At 37.9% G+C, this 22,180-nt stretch overlaps 1 protein-coding gene across 3 annotated transcripts in view; it reads right to left on the minus strand.

Annotated features, from left to right (window-relative positions):
• pcgf5b (polycomb group ring finger 5b) overlaps positions 1–22,180 on the minus strand; it is a 151,217-nt gene that overhangs the window by 61,570 nt on the left and 67,467 nt on the right. For all 3 annotated transcript variants that reach the window (XM_048550604.2, XM_048550605.1, XM_048550606.1), the window contains exon 3: positions 10,181–10,277. In XM_048550604.2, coding sequence (XP_048406561.1) covers positions 10,181–10,277 — 97 coding nt within the window. The remainder of the gene's footprint in view (positions 1–10,180; positions 10,278–22,180) is intronic.

The raw sequence follows: 22,180 nt of genomic DNA on the forward strand, positions 1-22,180 counted from the left end.
CAAATTAGTTTAAACGCCTACAAACACCCCTCCCTCTCCCCCAGCCCTCAAACAAGGACTTGGTCTCATTGCTGTTTCTGTAGCTTACAGTGCTCCATAATACAAATACCAAATTCTTAAACATTCCCATTGCAAAATGAGTACTGGATCTGCTAAGTTGTTAATAGATTCATACCAATTAGGTTTCATAATCAACTGATGAACAGGAAACAGATGGTGGCACTTTAATCTACATACTTACCTACAAAAGTCTTGCATTGATTGAACAGCATCTGTCACACTTCAAAGTATCACACATGCAGAGAACTGTGTCTCACACTTGCACATAATTAGCTCAAATCCTCATCTTCAAAAACAAATCATATACTCTCAGATTGTTCGAGACCACACTGCTATGCAAAATACATGCCTTGATCAATTAGTGTCCACTTGCCAACCAATCAGCACCCTATTTCGAATGCAGTATAAATTGTTGTTCCCTTTGAATTTGGTATCCTTGCCTCTGCCCTTGATGAGTCTAACAGTAGAAATTCCAACAGCTTGTCTCTTTTGTTTCATTAACAGTCAAGTCCTATGCTACCAGGCGACTAAATCATCATCCCTTTGCTAACAACACAGCAAACCCACATCACACGAGTGTAGCAGTTCTAGAAGATGGCTTACTAATAATGAAGGTTGGGAAGCCAATGTCCTGTCAGTAATGCCAACATTCCTTGAATGAATAAAATAAAATGAACCTTAACTGGTAGGCTTTTGTTAGTTTGAAATAATCACAACCCCATGTATTACACGACTTATTATTTACATTGGTAAGGCCACATCTGGAGTGCTGTGTACTGTTCTGGTCATCCAGCTATAGGAAGGGTATTAGTAAATTCGAGAGGGTTCAGAAAATATTTACAAAAATGTCGTCAGGACTGGAGGGTTTGAGTTATAAGGAGAGGCTGGATAGGCTGGGACTTTCTTTTTACTGGAACATAGAAGGTTTAGGGGTGACCTTTAAAACGTTTATAAAATCATAAGTGAAGTAGATAAGGTGAATAACAAAGGTGTTTTAGGCTCGGGGAGTTCAAAACAAGACGGCCTATTTTTAGGGTGAGAGAGGAAGATTTAAAAGGGACTGGAGGGGCAACTTCTTCAGCATTAGTGGGTGGTAAAGTACTGAGTCAAAAAAACACCCAGATTTTTCTTAATCAGACTGCTGCAAACCAGTTTTAAAAAGCATCAAGACAAAGGAACTTTAATCAGCCTACAAACCCAGAAACTCAGAAAATTATTCCACAACCAATATCAAAGCTATTAGAGTATTAGAGATATATAGCATGGAAACAGACACTTCAGTCTAACTTGTCCCTGTCAACCGTACATCCTATGTAAATCTGGTCTCACTTATAGGGTCAATACAACAAGGTAACAGACTCCTCGGTCCAACAAGCCCGTGTCGAACATAATCCGAAACTAAACTAGTCCCACCTGCCTGTTCCTGGCTCATCTCTCTCCAAACCTTTCCTGTCCAGGTACTTATTCACATGTCTCTTAAACATTGTAATTGCACCCAACACTTCCTCAGGAAGATCATTCCACATACAGAACACCAAAAATATTTGCCTCATGTCTTTTTAAAATCTCTCTCCTCTCACCTATTTTCCCCATAGCCTTGAAATCCCCCATGCTAGGGAAAAGACAACTATTATTAGCTCTATCTACACCTCTCATTATTTTATAAACTTCAATCAGGTCGACTCTCAACATCCTATACTCCAGTGAAAAAAGTCCCAGCCTATCCAGCCTTTCCTTATAACTCGAATCTTCCATATCCAGCAATACACTGGTATATCTCTTCTGAGCCCTCTACAGCTTGATAATGTCCTTCCTAGAACTGGGCACATCCATTCTTCATGAACAATTCAGTGATTGATCAGTTTTTTTTTAACTTTTATCTTTTTGGGACTCACTTCTCAGTTCTAAGTTCTGTATGTGTTGCATTAATTCTTGTTGCATATAGTTTTTAATAAATTCTGTGTTTTTGTTAATTCAAGATCACCTGGTTAAATTGGCTCCTTTTAAAATACAAGCTTATTTGAGTTTGGCAAAAGTTTGCACAAGGCAAAAATGAACCTGGCTGCAACCAACCAAGGGGGTGCGTGAATGAAGGAGGGGAGCCAGTTCATCCCCCCTCACCTGGTATCCTAACAACTTGGTTTATGCCATCTGGAACCGTAATTAACTGGGGAGCTTCACCGAGCATTGGACTGTAACAAATGCTTATGACAAAGGGAGCAAGAGATAAGTTTGAAAGAAGAGTTAAGTTTAGGAACAGTGAAGATGGAGACAACAGAACCTTCAAACTGACAAAGTTCATTGGTGGTGTGGCGGGGAGTTTGGAAGTGATTGGATGAAGTTGGGAAAGCAAGGGTGCACTGTATGTTTTTTGAGTTGTCAGTTTTTATGGAGCTGCCTAAATTTCAAAGTTTTGTAGTTTAACATGTATATATGATACATTTTAAGTGAATGACATTTTCTAGCCTGTGAGAAACAGTAAATGCAGCCTCCAAAGTAGACAAGTTATTTTCTCCTGTTCAATTATTTCTTATATCACGAGCGTTGAGCAGCGTACACCTGGTAATTTGGATGGAATAGCAAACAAGACAAAAACAAACAACCAAACATATCTTCTTCAGCTGACAGATGAAAATAGTGGGGTTTTACAAAGATTCACACAGCCCCATCACTTGATAATTTCAAGACCTATCTTGATTCATACATTTTCCATTATCATAACTGTCAAATCAGGGGAATCATGCCTGTCCAGCTAGTATTGACAACATTCATAAATATTGGTGAAATGCATATGTTAGTCTGTCATACTGACAATAACCAAATTAGAAGCAGAAGAACCAGCAACAACAATTCTGCACTTCTTTGTTTAAGAATCTTTAATCATTCCAAACCGTTTTATTGTTTCCTAAAGATAATCCCATAGTGGAACAAGCTGCCAAAGAAAATAGCCACTGCCTCATTATTTGAAATCCACAAGATCTATCTTTTAGGTTATTTCCATATGTGTTTTTCATTCTCAAGACTACTATTCAGCAGGTCATCTCCAGTATAGTTACAACTATTCATATAAAAGTTGGAAGATTCATTGTTAGTCTGTGATGCCAAAACAAGTAAAGCAAGTGTACAGGAGATTAGCTTCACATGTGGATACAGGACTCCTGATGTCTGTTTCTCTTTGGGTGAGGTTCATTTTGGAATGTGCAATCATCAGTGTATTTGTAGAATCTGAAGAAGTAGATGTTCTGAATTAAATAGTATATGTCATGTAAGAGGCATGCATCAACATAATCAAAGCTGTGATTGTTGTTTCAAGTATGAAAATATCTACAAAATAAAGTACTTATTTTCAAATACTAATTTATAAAATGACCAGCATAAATGCACAGGTTACAAATGTTCCTGCAGGTGTATAGGCATTATACTGTCAAGCTGTGTCTTAAACTGATATAAAGCGACATGTGTTAACAATGAAAGCAACTCGGAGTCAAATAACAATAATAATCATGCCTGATATGCACCTTTTTGGGCCACGCTGACAGATATTCCACTTCACTTAGAAGCTCACAGAACCACCATACATACAGGAGTCACAATGGATAACTGGATCTTTAATGTAAAATATTATTATAGCACAAGAACAATTTATTAAGCAAATACATTAATGAATTAGCAAACAGAACAATTAATAAAGTATTAATTGAGCCACACATGGCATCTAGCTACATACACAATGAATTTCAAGCTTGATGCTCCACTGTTCTGACGAATGGTAGGGGTGTGGGGAAATGTGACCAGCACAATTTAACCAATGAATTCAGATCATTAACACTTTTATTTTGTTTATGCCAAAATGCAGTTAACAGTTCAAAACATTTTAAGAGACCACAAGTAGAGTTATCATAGATGTTTATTTTAAATTCTAATTGAAACATAACTATTACGCCGTTATCCTTTTTTTAAAATCACGTATTGTGTAAATTGAAATATTAATATATTCTGATTATTTCTAAACTAGTTTCCATATCAATATTGCATGTAATAAGTCCATGACGATCCCAGTTCTTCTACAATATCTGTTTCATACCACTGGGCTCCAAGTCCACTAAAGTATGAATTAAAAATCATGTGGATCATGAACCAAGCATGATTTTCACATCTGAAGTTCTAATTCTGACGTGTTGAATCTTATAAAGTCCCCCATAAATCAGCCAATTGGGTGGTCCTCAAAAATTGTTGACTGTCCTTCCTCGATCCAGATATCAATCATCCCTTTGATTCTCCATCTGTGCCAGATAATTGTTCTAAAAAGCTGATAATATTTTAATTAGTTTGAGGCTTGCTTATCTCACTACTCTCCCCATTAGGTGATCTGAGACTATGTTTGATTATATTTTTATAGAGTGATTACAAATCTCTTTCTCTCATCCAAGTTTTTTTAATCATAGCTAGTATCTTGATCAATCTGAAGCTTCTAAGCCAATTTAAGTGCTGTTTGCAATTTTGCATCATAATTATAAAGAGTTCTTAACATGGTATAAATAATAGAAAAATAGACATCAACTGTTGTTTCACTGCTTTTTCACATCTGCTGTTTCACTGCTCCTTCCAATTTTCCAAAACAGCCATCCCCCTGTAATTTTGTTTAGATTATCTTCCAACTGCTAGCTCTGCGAAAGGAAAGCTTATCTTTTTTGGACCATTACCTCTGACAACTTTAATCTCAGTGATCTTGTGCCATAGTTTCATTCACAGATTAACATTTTTATCCCAAAATGCTTTAGCCTCTGAATTTCATATGATTTCTAGTTCATGCAGTACAAATTCCATTTTCACAAAATGCACGCTTCCAAATTTACTCCTACTCTCGGATAAAGAGTAATTTGAAAATGAAAGAAGGACTAAAGCGAGTATACAAAAAATTGCTAACAAGTAATATAGAGAAGAAAGTGATAATGCCACCAAACCATCAAATTGGTATTAGTCTAAGTTACGTTCACCAAACAGGGAAGGATGCCGACACAAAGGCTTTGGCAGAAGGTAGGTTCAGTCTTGATATAGCATTGTTACAACTTGGAAAAATGTGCTGAATTCAAGCCCTACTATTCCTGGGGTTACCGTGAAAGTTAAATGGGTTAATCAAAATACACAAAAGTCCCCATTTTATCCAGCCATCCAAGTCATCCAGCCTCACATTTTATTATCTTGGATTCTCCAGCATCTGCAGTTCCCATTATCACTGATACAATTTTAACCTCACTGCGAAGCCTCTTTCAGGGATGCCTAACCTGAAGAAGTTACCCTCCTCCCTCCGGAGCTCTCTGATGAAGGGTCTAGGCCCGAAACGTCAGCTTTTGTGCTCCTGAGATGCTGCTTGGCCTGCTGTGTTCATCCAGCCTCACATTTTATTATCCCCATTTTATATGATTGGGATCAGGTTAGCAGAAAAACACTGACTAGGTTCTGGCATTTAACGTGAATTACCATTTATTACAAATAAACAAGCTGCAGCAGAAGGAATTACCAATGTGTATAACAACTGGTTAAGATTCTAAATCTCTTTTTAAAGCTGTATATACATATAGAGACAGGTAGACATAAAATGGCATTATGGATGAAGGAATAATGCTGGGGAAACAGTTCAATAGCTTCAGTCCACAGGGCTCAGAATTCAGTGAGACGTTCCTTTTCTTCCCAAGACCTTCTGTTTTCTGATTTCCTTTTAGCATTCATTCACTTTTCATAGGTGGCACAGGTCGACTGGTTCACTAATTGTAAAAATTTTGAGGTACTGCTTCAAGATAACAGCTCACAGCAACTAATCAGAAAAGGTAAATAGGTTTTATTCAGGCTTCAGTTACTTTTACCACAGAGATTTAGAGACACAGCCGTCCTTTTACCAGTCCACAGACCTTCTGCCTTCGTATCAGTCACATATACCAGCTGTTCAGCTGCCCAGGAATCAGAGGTTGTCATCAGGCTGATGCCTTTCTGTATCTACGACTGGTCACATTGCACAAATGAATCAGCAATCTTTTGACAGCTGAATCTCAGTAGCTTATCCCTCCTCCCCCATTATTTGCAAAGCAACACTGTAAACACCACACAGAATGAGCCTCAGTAACTTTTTTTTGAAAGTGCAGCAATTCCTTCCACAGTCCTTTATTTTACAACAGTCCTAATTCTACTTTAGTCCACAATAAAAAAAACAAAGAAAAGCAAAAATGTGATCTTTATAGTTTTAATATCTAGTTGCATTACACATGGTGATCTCTTCTGAGCCCTTAGGTTATACTTAAGAGTAAGTTCATAGTATTGCTAAGAAAGTACCCCGATTCACAACTTAGAGACAACTGAACATCTGGAATATCGATTAGCACTCCTTGGAACAGTCCTTTTTATCTTAATGAGCTGAGCTTTCTGCATAATGTCAGTTAACACTAAACCTCCTAAACTTCTGCACTCCCTTTCTTCCTACACAATACTCCTTAAAATATATTTCTGACCAAATTCTTGGTTCTTAACACTATTACCTGCATCTGTGACTTGGTGTCAATCTTGCCTTTAGAACACTCTTACAGAGCGCCTTTGGATTTCTTTTTTGATTTAAAGTACTACCACTTGTTATAGTTAGAGCTGAAAAGTTTAGAGATGGTTTAATAAAATGTTTAAAATATTGTAGAATTCTGATAGGATGAATAAGAAAAGATGAAGCTCATGAGACTGAGAATCAAGAATTGTGGAATTGATACGGTGCAGAAGGATGCTATTTAGCCCATTGTGCCTGCACTGGCTTTCAAACAAGCATCATTAACCAGTGCCAATCCTCTGCAATTTTCCCCATATCCTTGTGCCTAACCTTTGTCCAATTAATCATCCAATGCCCTCTTGAATTCCTAAACTGAACCTGCCTCCAGCAAGCACTGCATTCTATATCCTAACAACTTGCTGAGTGGAAAAGTTTTTCCTCACCACCTCTGCTTCTTTTGCTGATCAATTTGAATCTTTGTCCTCTTGCTCTTAATCCTTTTAGGTAGGGAATCTCACTGTCCACCTTGGTCATGATTTTGAAAACCCCTATCGGACCTTCCCTGAGCTTTCTTCTCTCCAAAGAGAACAGTCCCAACTTCTTCAATCTGGCCTCATAACTGACGTTCCTCATCCCTGATGGAATTTCAGTTATGAGGATAGATTGAAAAAATTGGGACTGTTCTCTTTGCTTATTTATATTAAGAATTGTTGAAGTGTAGACTCTTTACAACAAGGATGACATGAGACAGAAATGAACATAATTGAAAGCATATACCAGGGTAACCATTTGAAGCAGAAGAAAATGCAGTGCCATAGGCAAAGGCAGAGCAATGAGATTAGTTTTTACATTATACTAACAAAAAAACTGGGCAGATATGACAAACCTAACTGGCTTAACTCCAAGCTATGAATTCTTGTGATACTGTTTATTCTTCATATCAAGTTCTTTCTCCATTATACAAACGTATTTATTCTTTGTCGAGAATTATACCAAAGCTCCTTTTAGATTTCTATGATCAGTGCTCACAATATCCATTCCTCACGGAAGAAACGAATCAAAGCATGTTTACTTCCTTCGTGTTCTTCAATAGGACAATGCAAATAATTTCTTTCAATTCTACAAATTCATGGTTTCCTACTTTCGTGGCCTTTATCTGTACTAGTGCTATAGTAACTATCAAACTTTCAAAGGAAATTCCACATCTCCTTCATTGCTAAAGCTGCCTCCAAAATATATCAGCTCCTGTTTCACACCTAACACTTTGGTTTCCATTGATGACTCAACTGGTTACAGTTCCCACACCTGGAAAAGCTGCCTAGCACCTTAAACATTCCTGAACAAGGCACTAAGGAAACAACTGTGCCTGTTTCATCTCTCACCTTTGGACTTCAACCACTCTCATTAGAAATGATGGCCATGAAATTGGAAAGAGCCCAAAATGGGCTGGAGATTGTGATGCTGATTGCACTGCATCTGTTACCTCCGATACAAGCAATGTACAATCTTTGTGTTTCCTCCCAGAAATTACAATAAGTGCAGAGGGCACATAGCTTAATATACAGCACTATGTGTGTTACGTTACAGCATACTGCCGTGGGAGATGCAAAATCAGGAAAAGTTAGCACAAGTTAAACCTAGCTTGTATTACTTCAAGTCAGTCAGCATCTCCAAAGGGTAAATTGTGACTGGAGACAATATTGGAAATCATTCTACAACTGGTTCTGAACTGGGAAATATAGAAACATGTCACAAGGTGTGAAAAGCAGGCTACTAGATTTTTCAAAGCTGCAACAGCAATCTTATGTTGATGGGGGAGACGCAACACCCTGCAGGTAAAGTTTGCTAAGGTAATGGAGCTAGAGAGCTGAGGAGGGGAATGTCAAGTCTCATTATCCAAGAATCTGGATGCACTATCACAACAAGTTCAAAATATCAAAATGTGTCAAGGTCAACGAATGTAACTCCAAATGCGATATCTCACTAATTGCACCAGTAGTCTCATATGTATTCAATCTTCTACCCTAACATGCTTTTGGCTTCCTTGCCTGTTATCAGTCTGCCCGCTAAAGCAGACTGTTGCAGCTTATACCAAGATGGTGCAAGCTGAAACTGGGCCTTCCAGGGTCTGGTTTCTCGATATTGACATGTGAGGTCATGCGCAACATCCCTGGTTAAAGTCAGCATCCTTCCACTGGCCACACTGTAGCTAGTGAGAGAATATTGTGTGGAAGCAGGCAATGGACACAAAATGTAAACATTCTAGTAATCTGTTCTGAGAAATGAATGGTCCTATTGCCCAATAGCCACCTTAGTTGTGATCCCTTGGCAAAGGCTAAGAGTTGTGAATCTTTGGAACTCTCTCTCACAGAAGGATGAACATGCATCATCATTGATATATTTATAGCTGGATAGAAAAGTAGAGGTCAAAGATTAGCTTGAATGGCCAAAGATCGTATTGAACAGTGGAGCAGCCTCTATAGGTTATACAGTCTTTGCTTTTATTTCTGTGTTCTTACATATTAATGTACAATGGATTTTCACAAATGGGGCTTCATGACTGTTGCTATGATATTGATCATTGATCTATATGATACACTGGATAACACCAGCTTAATGTTGAGACTGGAATCTCTTTCAGTTGATGTACATCTCAGAGTGGTCATGGGTTTGTAAAGTGACATGCAAGCAATCTTTAGCACCCTGCATCATGGGGAAGCCTGCAATCCTCAGAATGCTGTGTTTGCTCTTCTTTCTCTTTTTCATGATGCAGTCCACGAGGCATATATGTCTTTAGTCCCAGACATGTGAACAATTGATCTATACAGGTTTTAAAAACTGGGACAGATAACGTCTTACAGCACAAGCCCCACTATTTTATGTGAGCTTCAGCAACTTTAAACCTCTCTGGAAACCACTAAATATTTCTACGATCATAAACAGCAGTAAAAGTGTTCTCTAAAAGTGTTGGTGTGTGAGAGTCAATGTGCTTCCTGCTGCTCCATGTATGTTCAGCTGTATGAGGTCAGGGCATTAGCTGAAGCTTTGAACTCCAAAAATGGAGAGATGCTGTTAAATCTACTTTATGTGCAGGCCAATATCATGGTCTACTAACCATGTACACTTCTGGCAGAAGTTAACAGTTTTTGCTGTAAGTATGCAAAATCATATGCCGCACAGAAATACTGTCAATGTGTGTGCATGCCATTTTGGCGGAAATATAGCATATGTGGAGCTGAAAATCTGGAGCAACAGAACCAGGTTTCTTGAAGTTTACATCTCTGTTTCATCAACTCTACCAAGCTCTGTGCATTTCTGTAGTTTTGTGGTTCTCCTAATCTCATTCTTGTTCTTCGTTGCTTATATGTGTTTACCAGAGTAAAACTAAGCTCGTTGCAAAATCGCTACAATCTCACATTCTTACCAGGATCTTGAAAACTACAAAACGTGCCAGTCTTCTTTCTGATGTAGTCATCAAGCTATTTATCATGTAGCCTCTATCTCACCTTGCTTCCCTGTTTTTCAACCTTGACAAAGTTCTTGATTTAAAAACAAATTCTTAGGATCACGGCAGATTTTGTATATGAGACATACCTTAACATTTCCAAAGGATTAGTTTCATGAACTTGAATTCCACATTTTGGACAGTCATTTGTGTCTTCAAAATGTTGAACAATACAACTTTTGCAAACTGAAAAAAAAAGAGAGGTATTTGAACCTAATGCTCATTGAAATGGCAGTTAAAATTGAATTCTGGTTGAAACACTTTAAACAAATTCATTCTACAAGTAATGTTCTTGAATTTCGATTATCACTTACAATAAATAAACATAGGACAATATCTGAGATAATGGGAACTGCAGATGCTGGAGAATCCGAGATAACAAAGTGTGGAGCTGGGTGAACACAGCAGGCCAACCAGCATCTTAGGAGCACAAAAACTTAAGTTTCGGGCTTAGACCCTTCATCAGAAAAGTGGGATGGGAAGAGGGTTCATCCAGCTCCACACTTTGTTATCATAGGACAATATTTAATTGCTTTGATGCACAAAATTTAAAGTTCATTTAAAGTTGCAATTTTTCTATTTAACGCTCAATTCCAAGCTTAATAAATACATCTCTTTGTAGGCCACAAATCACACTGTGTGATGGTATACAAGAACTATACTGCTCACTATTTTAAATGGATGTAACTGCTCTTTTCCAACAGCAGGCCAATCTATCTGATAAAGACACATTAAGCATAATTATATTGAGCAGCCTGATTTCTGGTCAGTATTATCAATACTTATCAAGCATTTCAACTGTTACTTTTTTACTTTAAAACTTAATCTACGGCATCCTAGGGGCAGACATTGCTGTTTGGAACTCTTCAGAACCTGTCAGCAGCTGCAATTGCTTACTTTAGCTTCACATGCTGTGAAACTGAAAGAAGTCTTAACATTTCAGTGATAGCTGTTCAAACTTAAGGATTAAATGCATCATTGCAATATTGAAGTCGTACAACTAAAAAACAATCAATTTCAAATAAAACATTTTAAACTTCTTCCTTCAGTTTGTATCACTTTTCCTGACCCCGTTCTTCCCCCACTGCTTTTAATTTATTTCTAACTGGTATACACTTGATGTATTCCTTAATTTTTTACTATTTGCATAAAACTCAAAGGTGGAAATTCATATATTTATCCAGGAGAGCACCACTAAAATGGAGGAACCAAATCATTGTAGAGCAGGGTATTGACTACTTTTCTCACTCTTCAATTTTTGAAACCAGCTAACAACATAAAATGAGCATTTTGAACAGGGTTTTCTAACTTCTTTCCATCTTCTATTAAACAGGAAAAAAACACACTAAAAAGCTGTCACAGTCCTTCAAACTAATTTCTTAGTAACACAGGATTTTCTCACATTAGCCATCCCACACGGCATTTAACAAAAAACTATTTATGAAGTCCCATCCCAGTCCTCTAGTCTTTCTGTTTCATTTTTTTGCTTGAAAATAGTTATCAATTCCACTCACCAATCAAGGCACAGTGGGGACATTAGTTGGCAGAGTTCTGCGGGCAGTCAGGGTGTCCTGTATGTCTCAGGTGCAATTGTCTTTGTTAGGTCAGATCAGCACTCTGCCTCTCCTGGTGCCACAAGGAATATTTTTAATATGCCTTTCAACCCTTTGCTGGGTGTCTGCAGGTTCCACTAGTCAATGTGAGCAAAAGTAGTGCTCACAAATTATATACAAAGAAGCATTTTCTCCAGTAGTTTGCGACCTTATACCAGCCAATACACTCATCTGGTGTCATGATGAACCTTGTTTTAACTCTGACCAGTAAGTGGCTAAATTCCGACACTAGACCCATCTAAAAAATTATTTTTAATCAAGCTGTCCAGACAAGTTATAACACAATTCCAGCACAGGTGAGATTGTAACCTTTTAGCCCAGAGGTAGAGACACTAATGCTGCACCACTAGGCTCTAATAGGGCTTATCTGATAGTGAATATACATCAATGAAATAGGGGAATCTTGTGTAGTAAAAGGTAAAAGCGAAGTCACCATAGTCCTACGGTGAGGTCAGGTCGAGAAGGTGGGATCTTCATTTGGTGTAGAAATTGAACCTGTGCTGTTGGCGTCTCTCTGTAATACTAACTCACTGTCCAGCCAATTTAGCTAACTGACCTCTCTGAGTCAAATGTTCTGGGTTCAAGTTCCACCTGCCACAGGGGTGTATCATAAAATATTCAAACAGGTTGATTAAAAATATTACATTTTCAAGGTGACTGACTCAAATACACACAGCTGCCTGGAATTAAAACGGTAATAAACCAGTATAATGTGGAGGTTTTGGAGAGGATGTAAATAAGGTTTACCAGAGTTTTGCCTGGATTGGTATGCATGAGCTATCAAGAGAGGTTGGACAAACATTATTTTCGGTGGCTGAGGGCCAACCTGATAGAATTACATAAAATTAATGAGGGGCATAGTTAAGGTGGATAGGCAGAGGGGGAATATTTAAAGGAGACAGGTGAAGCACTTTTTTTTTAAATACAGAGGATGGTAGGTGTCTGGAACACACCGCCAGGCAACATAGTAGAAGCAGATATGATAGCAACAATTGAGGCACTTTAAACAGACACATGAATAGGCAGAAAATAAAAGGATACAGAGCACGTGCAGGCAGGTGGGATTAGTTAAGAATGCCATCATGATCAGTGCAGACATGGCGGGCCAAAGGGCCTGTTCCTGCACTGTATTGTTCGATGTTTCAGAGTAGGGAAAGAAAGTTGCTCAGTTTTAACTCCCATTGCACCTGGATTTTGCTGGATGAAAGGAGTTAAAAATCCTCCCAATCAGTAGGTATAATTTGATCGGATTAATAGCTTTTGTTTATAGTTGATCAGAAACAATAAAACAGGATCACCTGGAAAGACAATTGCAAAATAATTGGAACAAAACAGAATGGGGAGGTTTTTTGCGTACTTCATGGCTCAATGAGTGCTCATTTTAGGTTTAACCCTATGGGCTGAATTTTACCAGAATTCAACCAAGTATTAAATCTTGGCGAATTTCACGAAGGGTTCCTCTACAAAACATATATCATTTCCTGTGCACCACGTTTCAATGGCAACCCGCTCATTCTGTCTTCGCTCTCACTATAAGCAGAGGTACTTGCCATTGTCGAGACTGCTCAGGATTACCAACATCTTCTTTAAACTCAGGTGTGCACCAGGTTAAATGCTACCAGCTTTCACCATGCACATTGTGGGAGGGGAACCAAAACCAAATAATCTCAGGGCATAAAGATGGGAAAAACTGATACTTAGTTGCAAATGCAAGTGCATAATCACTAATCTATTGCTATCTCAGAATCAATCTATACAAGTTACCCATTCTTCGCCTCATCCCATCTTAGAACATAGGAGAAATGGGAGTGCTACTGTTGCCCCAACACTCATGTAGTCTAAAGCTCAGTCATGCCAACAAATGATGCACTATTCTCCTATCAAAGCCAGGGTGATTGTGACTATTGATGGCCTCTCCCCATCGCACTAATCTATGTGCTTCAAAGCACCTCACTGTTTACAAATGTTGGCCCCTCTGTATCCCAACATACTTACAATTGCCACAATTGAAATCCCCTGAAAACAGCTCAAAACCCCTTTTAGCTCTCATTGAGCTGATACACCCCAGCACTGACTGTCACAGACAGCCCTGACTGATGACTGACAAGGTCTAAGTAATGTCTTTGACGCTCCACAACAGACTCAACACAAATTCCCAGAATAGATAATGGATTTGCAGGGCTGACCATGGCCCACTGCCTGGACTGTAGAGCTATGGTCGCCATCAGCCTGATCGCCCCAAGCGGCTGACTGAGTGTGTCCAAGCTCCTAGACTGATAGTGGATGCAAGCCTTGACATGTTTACTATCTGAAGGCTGCCTCTTCATTGGCCAGAGGACTACTTTGTAGATTTTGTGAATGAAGCACATACAGTATCTGAGCCATGCACACTGCTGGCACACGCTGTAGAAATGAGGTTAATGTAGCATGGTGCGACAGCAACACATGCACTTCCTTGAGTGAACACTACTGACAACCATGAGAAACTGTCTGGCTTTTTGTCTGTGCTAAACAGCAAGGTGAGACACAAGGACTGTGAGCATCCAAGAAGCAAAATGTTACAATTTAGAATGTGAGTTGATCACAAAATCCCTAGTGTTAGATTTAACTCCCAATCTTAAAATCACATGCATTCTGCTTTTCTTTTAATTGCCATTTTGTTCAAATTCAAGATCGAACCTTAAATTGTCTTTGGTAAAGTTGAGTCTTAGATGAGATGTTCAGAGAAAGTTGTTGTTGCGGAACTGGCATCAGGCTGATATTAACCAATATTCATAATCACCTTGATTCATAATGCTTGTAGAAATTCAACAGCAATAGAAAATTCTGTGACAATCTTAGTTGCACAAATTCTACCACACAATCCAGCAACAAAGTGGTTCACTTATCGTCAATGGCTGAAGTAAATTTGTGCAAATCTCTTTTCTCGGAATTGTTACAGGTTTGACATTTTCCAATACAGTTCAAACATAATGTTGACAGTTTCAATTAACAGACTGTAGACCTTATACAGTGTAGTTTTTAAGTGAGCTAAAGGAGTTAATACTTGATTAAGTGCAATAAGCACCTCCCACTTAGTTGATGTCATCAAATCCTGGTGGGACAGTAAAGCGAGATCTTGTGGAAGATTTACCCAAGCCTAAATCATCTCATTAGTCTTTGTAGTAATTAGAGACTGTCTTATAACTTTGAAATACTCATGCTTTATAGCATCTGTGTCTTCTCTACGAGGCTCTTTTCGTTACGCTAGAGGACTACACTTTGTAGATTTTACGCTATCCTTGCACACACAAGACCATGCAAGGCTTTAAAGAATTTGCACATTTAGATGATACAGATGGCAGTACTCACACCATCTACTTTGTCAACAATTTACTGAAAAATAGAAATTAGGATTCCATGTGTCAGTCCAGTTGGTAGAAAATGTCAGACCCCAGCCTTGCTTCATGCAAGTACAGAATATTAAATCAGGATTGAAAAGCTTTAGATTTGATTGTTGAAGCACAGCTACATAGTGCCAACTGTAAGTAGTTGATGACTCAGGTTATTGCAAATTTCAGGTTAGCTTAGATTAGATTTAGCAATTCTGCTTTCTCATGTAAGCGATTCCAGTCATTTTACGTTCAGGTGTGTGTTCATGGTAATATCTAATTGTGTGGTAATGTAACTCAAGATTATAACAATAGCATCTTCTTGTGATCTGTAATTTACAACGTATCTTTCACACAGGTCCTTACATTCACTTCTCCAATCTTTCAGTAGGCAAACTGAAAACACAGTGAGGCAGCAACAGATGTGAAGAATTAAAGCTGTTTTATTTTACAGACAGCAAGTGAACATACAAAGTAACAGTTATAATTAAAACTAATTTACTTAATTTGCTTTCAAACCCTGGAGGAAAAACATCTATAGTATTATCAGCCATTTTACAACCACTTGATTCTCTTTTTATCTGTTTCCATGTGAGTAAATGGTAAACTGCGTCTCCGATTTCAGAACAGCATGAGAGTGAAGTTTTAGCATTAGGCATTGATCAGCCTTATTGATTTGACATTCTTATCATGTGTTACTGTACAAATAGATCTAAGTGCCCTTATGCCTTTCATATTAAAATCCAGAAACAGGCCAATTTTTCCCCACCTCCTTCTTAATTCTAAGTTTGAGCTACCAATCTATCCAACAATACATATTAAAAACTTACTTTACCCACCACTGTGTGGTCTGACACTATCACTATACTAAATGGGAATAATCTTAGGGCAGGTTTAGCAACTCAAATTTTGGCATCAATGAGGCACTGTGGGCTATCAGCAGCAGTAGCAGCATTGCAGTCCAATGCATTCTGCACTCTCACGACCTGACATTGCCTATACTCTACCAGAACCAAGACAGGGGATAAACCCTGGTTGAAAAGACAGTGTTGGAGGGCATGCCAGGAGTAGCACCAGGCATTCCTAAAAATGACATATCAACTTGGTGAAGCAATGCAACAGGACTACTCGCGTTCACTATAAAATAAGCAGTAAGTGATCGACGGGACTGTGATTCCATAACCAACAGATCAGATCTAAGCACCACAGTCCTGCCTCACCCAGCTGTGAATGGTAGTGGGCAATTAAAAAACTCACTGAAAAGACAATGCTCCACCAATATCTCCATCCTCATGATTCGGGGCTCCAGTACATAAATGGAAAGATAAAACTGGAGCATTTCCAATGATCTTCAACCAGACGTATGAAATAGATGATCAGCCTCAACCTTCTCCAGAGGTCCCAGCATCACACATACCAGTCTTTAGCCATTATTCACTCCATGTGATATCAAGAAAAGTTGGAGGCATCGTATACTGCAAAGACAACATTCCAGCAATAGAACTAGAGACATCATAAACCTCATAGAATTCCTACAGTGTGGAAACAGGACCTTCGGCCCAACCAGTCCACAACTACCCTTGGAGGATCCCACCCAGACCCAACCCCTTATAAACCACCTAAGCTACACATCTCTGAACACTACGGGCAATTTAGCATGGCCAATTCACCTAGCCTGCACATCTTTAGACTGTAGGAGGAATTCGGAGCACCTGGAGGAAACCCACACAGACACAGGGAGAATGGGCAAACTCCATACAATACTTAGAAGCATCTGGTGATCATGAAAGGTACTCTATGAATGTACATTTTTCTTTCTTTAGCTGAGTACAACTGTGCCAACAGCCTCCTCAAAAGCTACCTTCTTCTATGATAATAACGCATCTTGCTTTAAAATGCACAGAGAATCTTATGGCTCCCAGAAGTTACACAACTACCTTGTGTATTTCACTTGGTATTGGGAGCAAACTGTATTTATCTCAGGAAAAAAATCAAAAAATATATGAAATACAATAAACATTTCCAAGGATAAGCAGAAACCCCTTTAACAATGGTTTCCTCGCATGCCAAAACCAGAGACAGGGATGGCATCTGCATCCCAGACACAGGCAACTCATACTCAATATTTTAAATTTTCATCAGTATGAGTTGCAAGTAGCCATGGTGAGCACAAGTGCAGCAGGAAGAACTTTGAGAGGCACCATCAGACAGAGGGTTTTCAGGAAGAAGCAGCTGGGTGATGAGTAATATTTGTCTATTTTAATATTAATATAATAAGGAGAACAAGCTAAAGGACAGCTGCGCTGAACCTTACTACCAAAGATCACAACCAGTAATAATGAAAAACCGAAAACTGAACAAACGAGCATTTATGCCTTCCAGGACCTCTTCTGCTTAGCCTGCATGTCAGAGCAATCTCCAGCTCTTCAACAACAGATGCCAACAGTTTTGCTAAATGTGGCTTTACTGTTTAACATCTTCACTGCGGAGAGAGAATTTTCAAGCAAGTGACAGGTCTGAACTAATACTAGAGTTTGATCTCATTTTCATCTTCATACGTAAGTTTTATTCTTACTCAGAATCCTTCTATCTGTGGCATAATCAAATTGTGTTTACTTGAAAAATGTCCAGTATTGGTTGAGTAATAAACTAACCTTTCATCTTGTTTAAAGCATAAAACTTTATTTTGAAACTGAAACACCTGAAACAAAAAAGGGAGCTTGAAAGAGCTATTCAAATTCACTGTTCACAGACCACTCTGAGGACACAACTTTTTTTAACATAAAGTATGTTCTCAATGAAGATTTGTGAAAATGAGGATCAGGCAGCTTCTATCAAGAACCAAAGTTTTACACGCAAGGGTCAAGACGAAAATTCACCCTGTAGCACTTTAGTGGAAAATCCTTTGAAGGACTTCACAACTCAATAACATTGAGAGATTTCATTTTCTTTAACATTCTTTAAAACCATGTTGGAAATGTGCTTCCATTGCTCAGCATCACCATGAATCACACAAGACTAAAGGAATTTAGTCATTTTGTGATTCATTGAATTACTGAAATCAATACTGTTCTTAAAAACGTATGATGTTTGAACAAGTTAATTCAACTCCTAATTTAACTAAATCAGCATTTAATAGACTTTTATAACAAGTATGTTTCCTTGCATGACATTGTACACAGTTATTTGATTAAAACTATACACGTTGTAGCCATATAACAGAACGAGCTGAGTTACAGTACCACCTTTGGAACAACAGGCATTATTATTACTGCAATAGGATTGACTTCAATGAGCTAGAAGTGTCACAGTGATACCATCGTAAGATCTTAGTGAACCTCCTGTGGCATTGCTCATAGTTAGATCAAATTTGTTTTAGCTCTGTTTCTTCTAACAAGGTTAAGTCATAGTGCCTTCTATGAAATAAGCATGACTAATTGCCGCATTTATATTACTGTTTTCAAAGTAAAACAGTACCATCTTCAGGAATAAGTTAAAACAACTAGCATTACATGGCACTGAACTAATGAATCATGCTCCTTCTCAGTCCATTGACCCTCTGCCTATCAAATGCAGCAGGGACTGCCAATGACAAAGTGGACACCCAAGCTGCAACTGGAGATGCTTAACATATAGTTGACCATCATGGTGCAAACCACTGTCTTACCATTCAGTGGGCTGGGGCATGAGATTGTGGTCAAATCAAGGATTTCATATAAACACATACAGATTAAGCAAGGGTTTTAAAACTGACAGCCTGTACATTAAAATATCTCCAGATTAAGATTCCTTTATCAAATGTTATTTATTACTAGATTCCAAACAAAATGAAAAGGAACTCAAGGCCATATAAATAAATAGAACAAATAGTGAATAAAGAAATTATGTCAGGTAGGCACATTACATAAAATAATATTTCCAAGCTGTGTCAAGAATAAAAATTATATTAAAAAAGCATGATATTAGCACAAAGCTATTTCTAATTTTGCATTTTTTCCCCATTTTAACAGCATAACTTCACTTACAGCAAATTGCAACTTGTCACAAGTGTCCATGATCATCCTTAAGTTGTGGACTACATGATTGCTTCCTCAGACATAAACAGTTATAATTCACCCGACTGCTCAGTAATTTTGCACAAATACGTTAAAAGTATAGAGCTAACTGACTTTGAATTCGAAGTAGAAGGCATATGGTGTCAGTCATTTAATTTTGTAGAAACAGTGTTTTGTGCTAACTTAAAAATTAGTACCCAATTCTATAATACACTATGGCAAATAGTCAAATAAATCATAAGGAAGTGCAGAAGTAGTTAAATTAAACTCTATGAGTTTGGTGTTCATTTATTTAATAAATCAAACATTCAGGTTTGACAGAATAATAGTTACAGATATTATAAACATATTGTAATTCTATAACATTTTTAGCTATTGAAGTATTCAACCTGAACAACTTATTAATTTCCTTCTGGAATTTCCTTCTGAAAAGAAAGACTGAAATAAAACTGTATTCTGCAGATTTAATTATTTTTTAACAGGTACAAAATTTAGTTTCTTCACAGTCTCAAAAGTAGCATTTCCTCCATAATTGGAAACTTATTTCGCAGTCTCTGCGCATTTTTGCAACATCTCATTCTGGTACATTATGTCAAATCTAATTGGACCAAAACATTTGTAGACATGTGTATTGTGCTTTCAATGTCTTGTTCTGCTTGCTCACTTCTCATCTAAAAATAACAGTCATATAATAATATTTGGAAGTGAATAAATTATGGAACAGTGCAGAATTCAATTCAAAATAGCATTTTGTAACAAATCTATCAGGAATTTGCACATATATAACAATTTGAACAAAGTTTAAAAATCTAGGTTTTATCCTGCATAAGTCTTGATTTTAATATATACTGAATAACATTCACTGACTCTGATAGTACATAATATCACCTGAGATCCAGCAAAACTTTGCGATTAACTGTCAACATTATTGATGAATGTTATCATGCTGTGTCCATTATAGCAAGATCTTTGTATAACTTAATAAAATATTAACTAACTCCCTGTACTTGTTATCAAATTCTATTTAGTAATAGCTTACAATAGAAATATGTCACTTTCTTGTTTCTGGGATTCTGATATCATTTAATTTTCTATATTTTTCATTGTAAACTCAAATGGGAAAAAGGACTGTTTTAAAAACAGAAATTGTGGAAGGAACTGTGGCACTTTCAAAACAAAGCCACTAAAACTCATAATGTTTGGTGCCAACACAATTGCTTTGTTCATGCACTGGGAGAAGCGGTTTGTGGATGGCCCAGTAAAAGGAAGTGAGTGCACAGTGAGATTTGGCTGGCAACAAGGATCTAATTAGTTTGTGCAATTCTGATCAGTAATGGATGAGTGTGTCCATCAGCCTAATGACAACTCTGACAGGTTCCTAGGTAGCTGAACAGCTTGTAGGTATCTTGGGCCTTTGGAAGAGCAGGTTTGTGTGTGCCTCTCTCACTGCAGTAAAAATACCTGAAGGACTCCAATATGTTCTCCCCAGTTGCTGTAAGCTATTGTTCTTAACCACCATCCTAAACTCCCCTGTCACTCTGTTACTCTGTTTTTCAAAGATTGCCTATAATTAAAACTCTCGTCTTCATGTAAAGAAACAGTTGTCAACCCTGTTTTAGACAGAGCCAAACAATCCCTAAACCAACAGATCAGTTCAAATCTCTGCAGTCATGAACAGACATAGGTAGATAAGTAAGCCTCTAAGAGGAGAAGGTGTCATCATAAATATCTCCATCCTTACTGATTATGAATCCTCGCAGGTGAATGCAAGGTACAGGCTCGAAGTACTCAAAACCTTAAATCAGCAAAAAAATGCTGACTTCTCCATCATCACAGGTGCTAATCTTGAACCAATTCAATTCATGTAAGGTGACAACAGGGTAACGGCTGAGATTGTTGGAGGTCAGTCAACCCAGTCCCCGGATATTGCTTGATGCAAGATAGTTTCCCAGGCCCAACAACCTCAGCTGCTTCACCAAGGAGCTTTTCTGCATCAGACAGTCAGAAGTAGGGATGTTGGCTGATGGTAGCAGGGTTCAGTTCCACTTGCAATCTCCAGACAACAAAGGACTTTGTGCCTAAATACAGTAAAATCTGAATAAGGTTCAGGCTTGGGCAAATCAAATATTCACACACACTGGCACTACACAATGACCATGTCCAACAAACGCATGCTTAACAAACTCCCCAAGAACATTCAACAGTATGCCATCACTGAATTCTCTGCATCAGTATTGGGGGTTACCTAGAATGAGTAAATAAAATTCAGCTTCAAGCTTTATTGATGTAGCCAAAGATTTTATGCATTAATATTTACAAATACAATGTAATTTTAAAGAGATAATGAACAGTGCAGAATCCAATTCTATTTGCCTTTACTTGCTTCAAACACGCATAGAAATTTCACTGTTCAAATTTAAATTACACAATACCACCCAAGCCAAAAAAAAACACTGCATGGGCCACTGGCTGCATTACAGCCTCAGGGTAGCGGAGTTCTTCTTGTGCATCGACTATTCTCAGCCAGTTACTAAGAAAATTATCTTCCAGATTTCATGCAACCAAAAGTAAACTTCTGGCATCTTAACAAATTAAAATTATATAGATATTTTGTTTGCACAACATGTGATAGAACAAAAATCTGTAAATTGAAGAGATATTTTACTTATTGAAGTTCAACTACTATGAACAAGCATGACAGATGAATTTAATTATTTTATTTTTGTTTTCTGCCTATATGCAAACTTTTTTTCATTTCTTTTCCCCTTCAAAATAGGCTTTGGTGTGTCTCCTCCAAACCCTCTGTTTGTGAAGCCCACTTTTTCTTATAAATTGACTTGCAATAAACCATCTTCAGGGTTAAAACAAAAATTTGGTTTATTCAGAGATAGTAGGAACTGCAGACGCTGGAGAATCTAAGATAACCTAGGTAGGCACATGGAAGATAGGGTAAGGTAGGGGTGGAGGTTAGGTAGACCTTAAGATCAGGGCAAAAGTTTGGCACAACATCGTGGGTCGAAGAGCCTGTGCTGTGCTGTACTGTTCTATGT

This window comes from Stegostoma tigrinum, chromosome 20 (assembly GCF_030684315.1).
Source record: "Stegostoma tigrinum isolate sSteTig4 chromosome 20, sSteTig4.hap1, whole genome shotgun sequence".
Classification (NCBI taxonomy): Eukaryota; Metazoa; Chordata; class Chondrichthyes; order Orectolobiformes; family Stegostomatidae; genus Stegostoma; species Stegostoma tigrinum.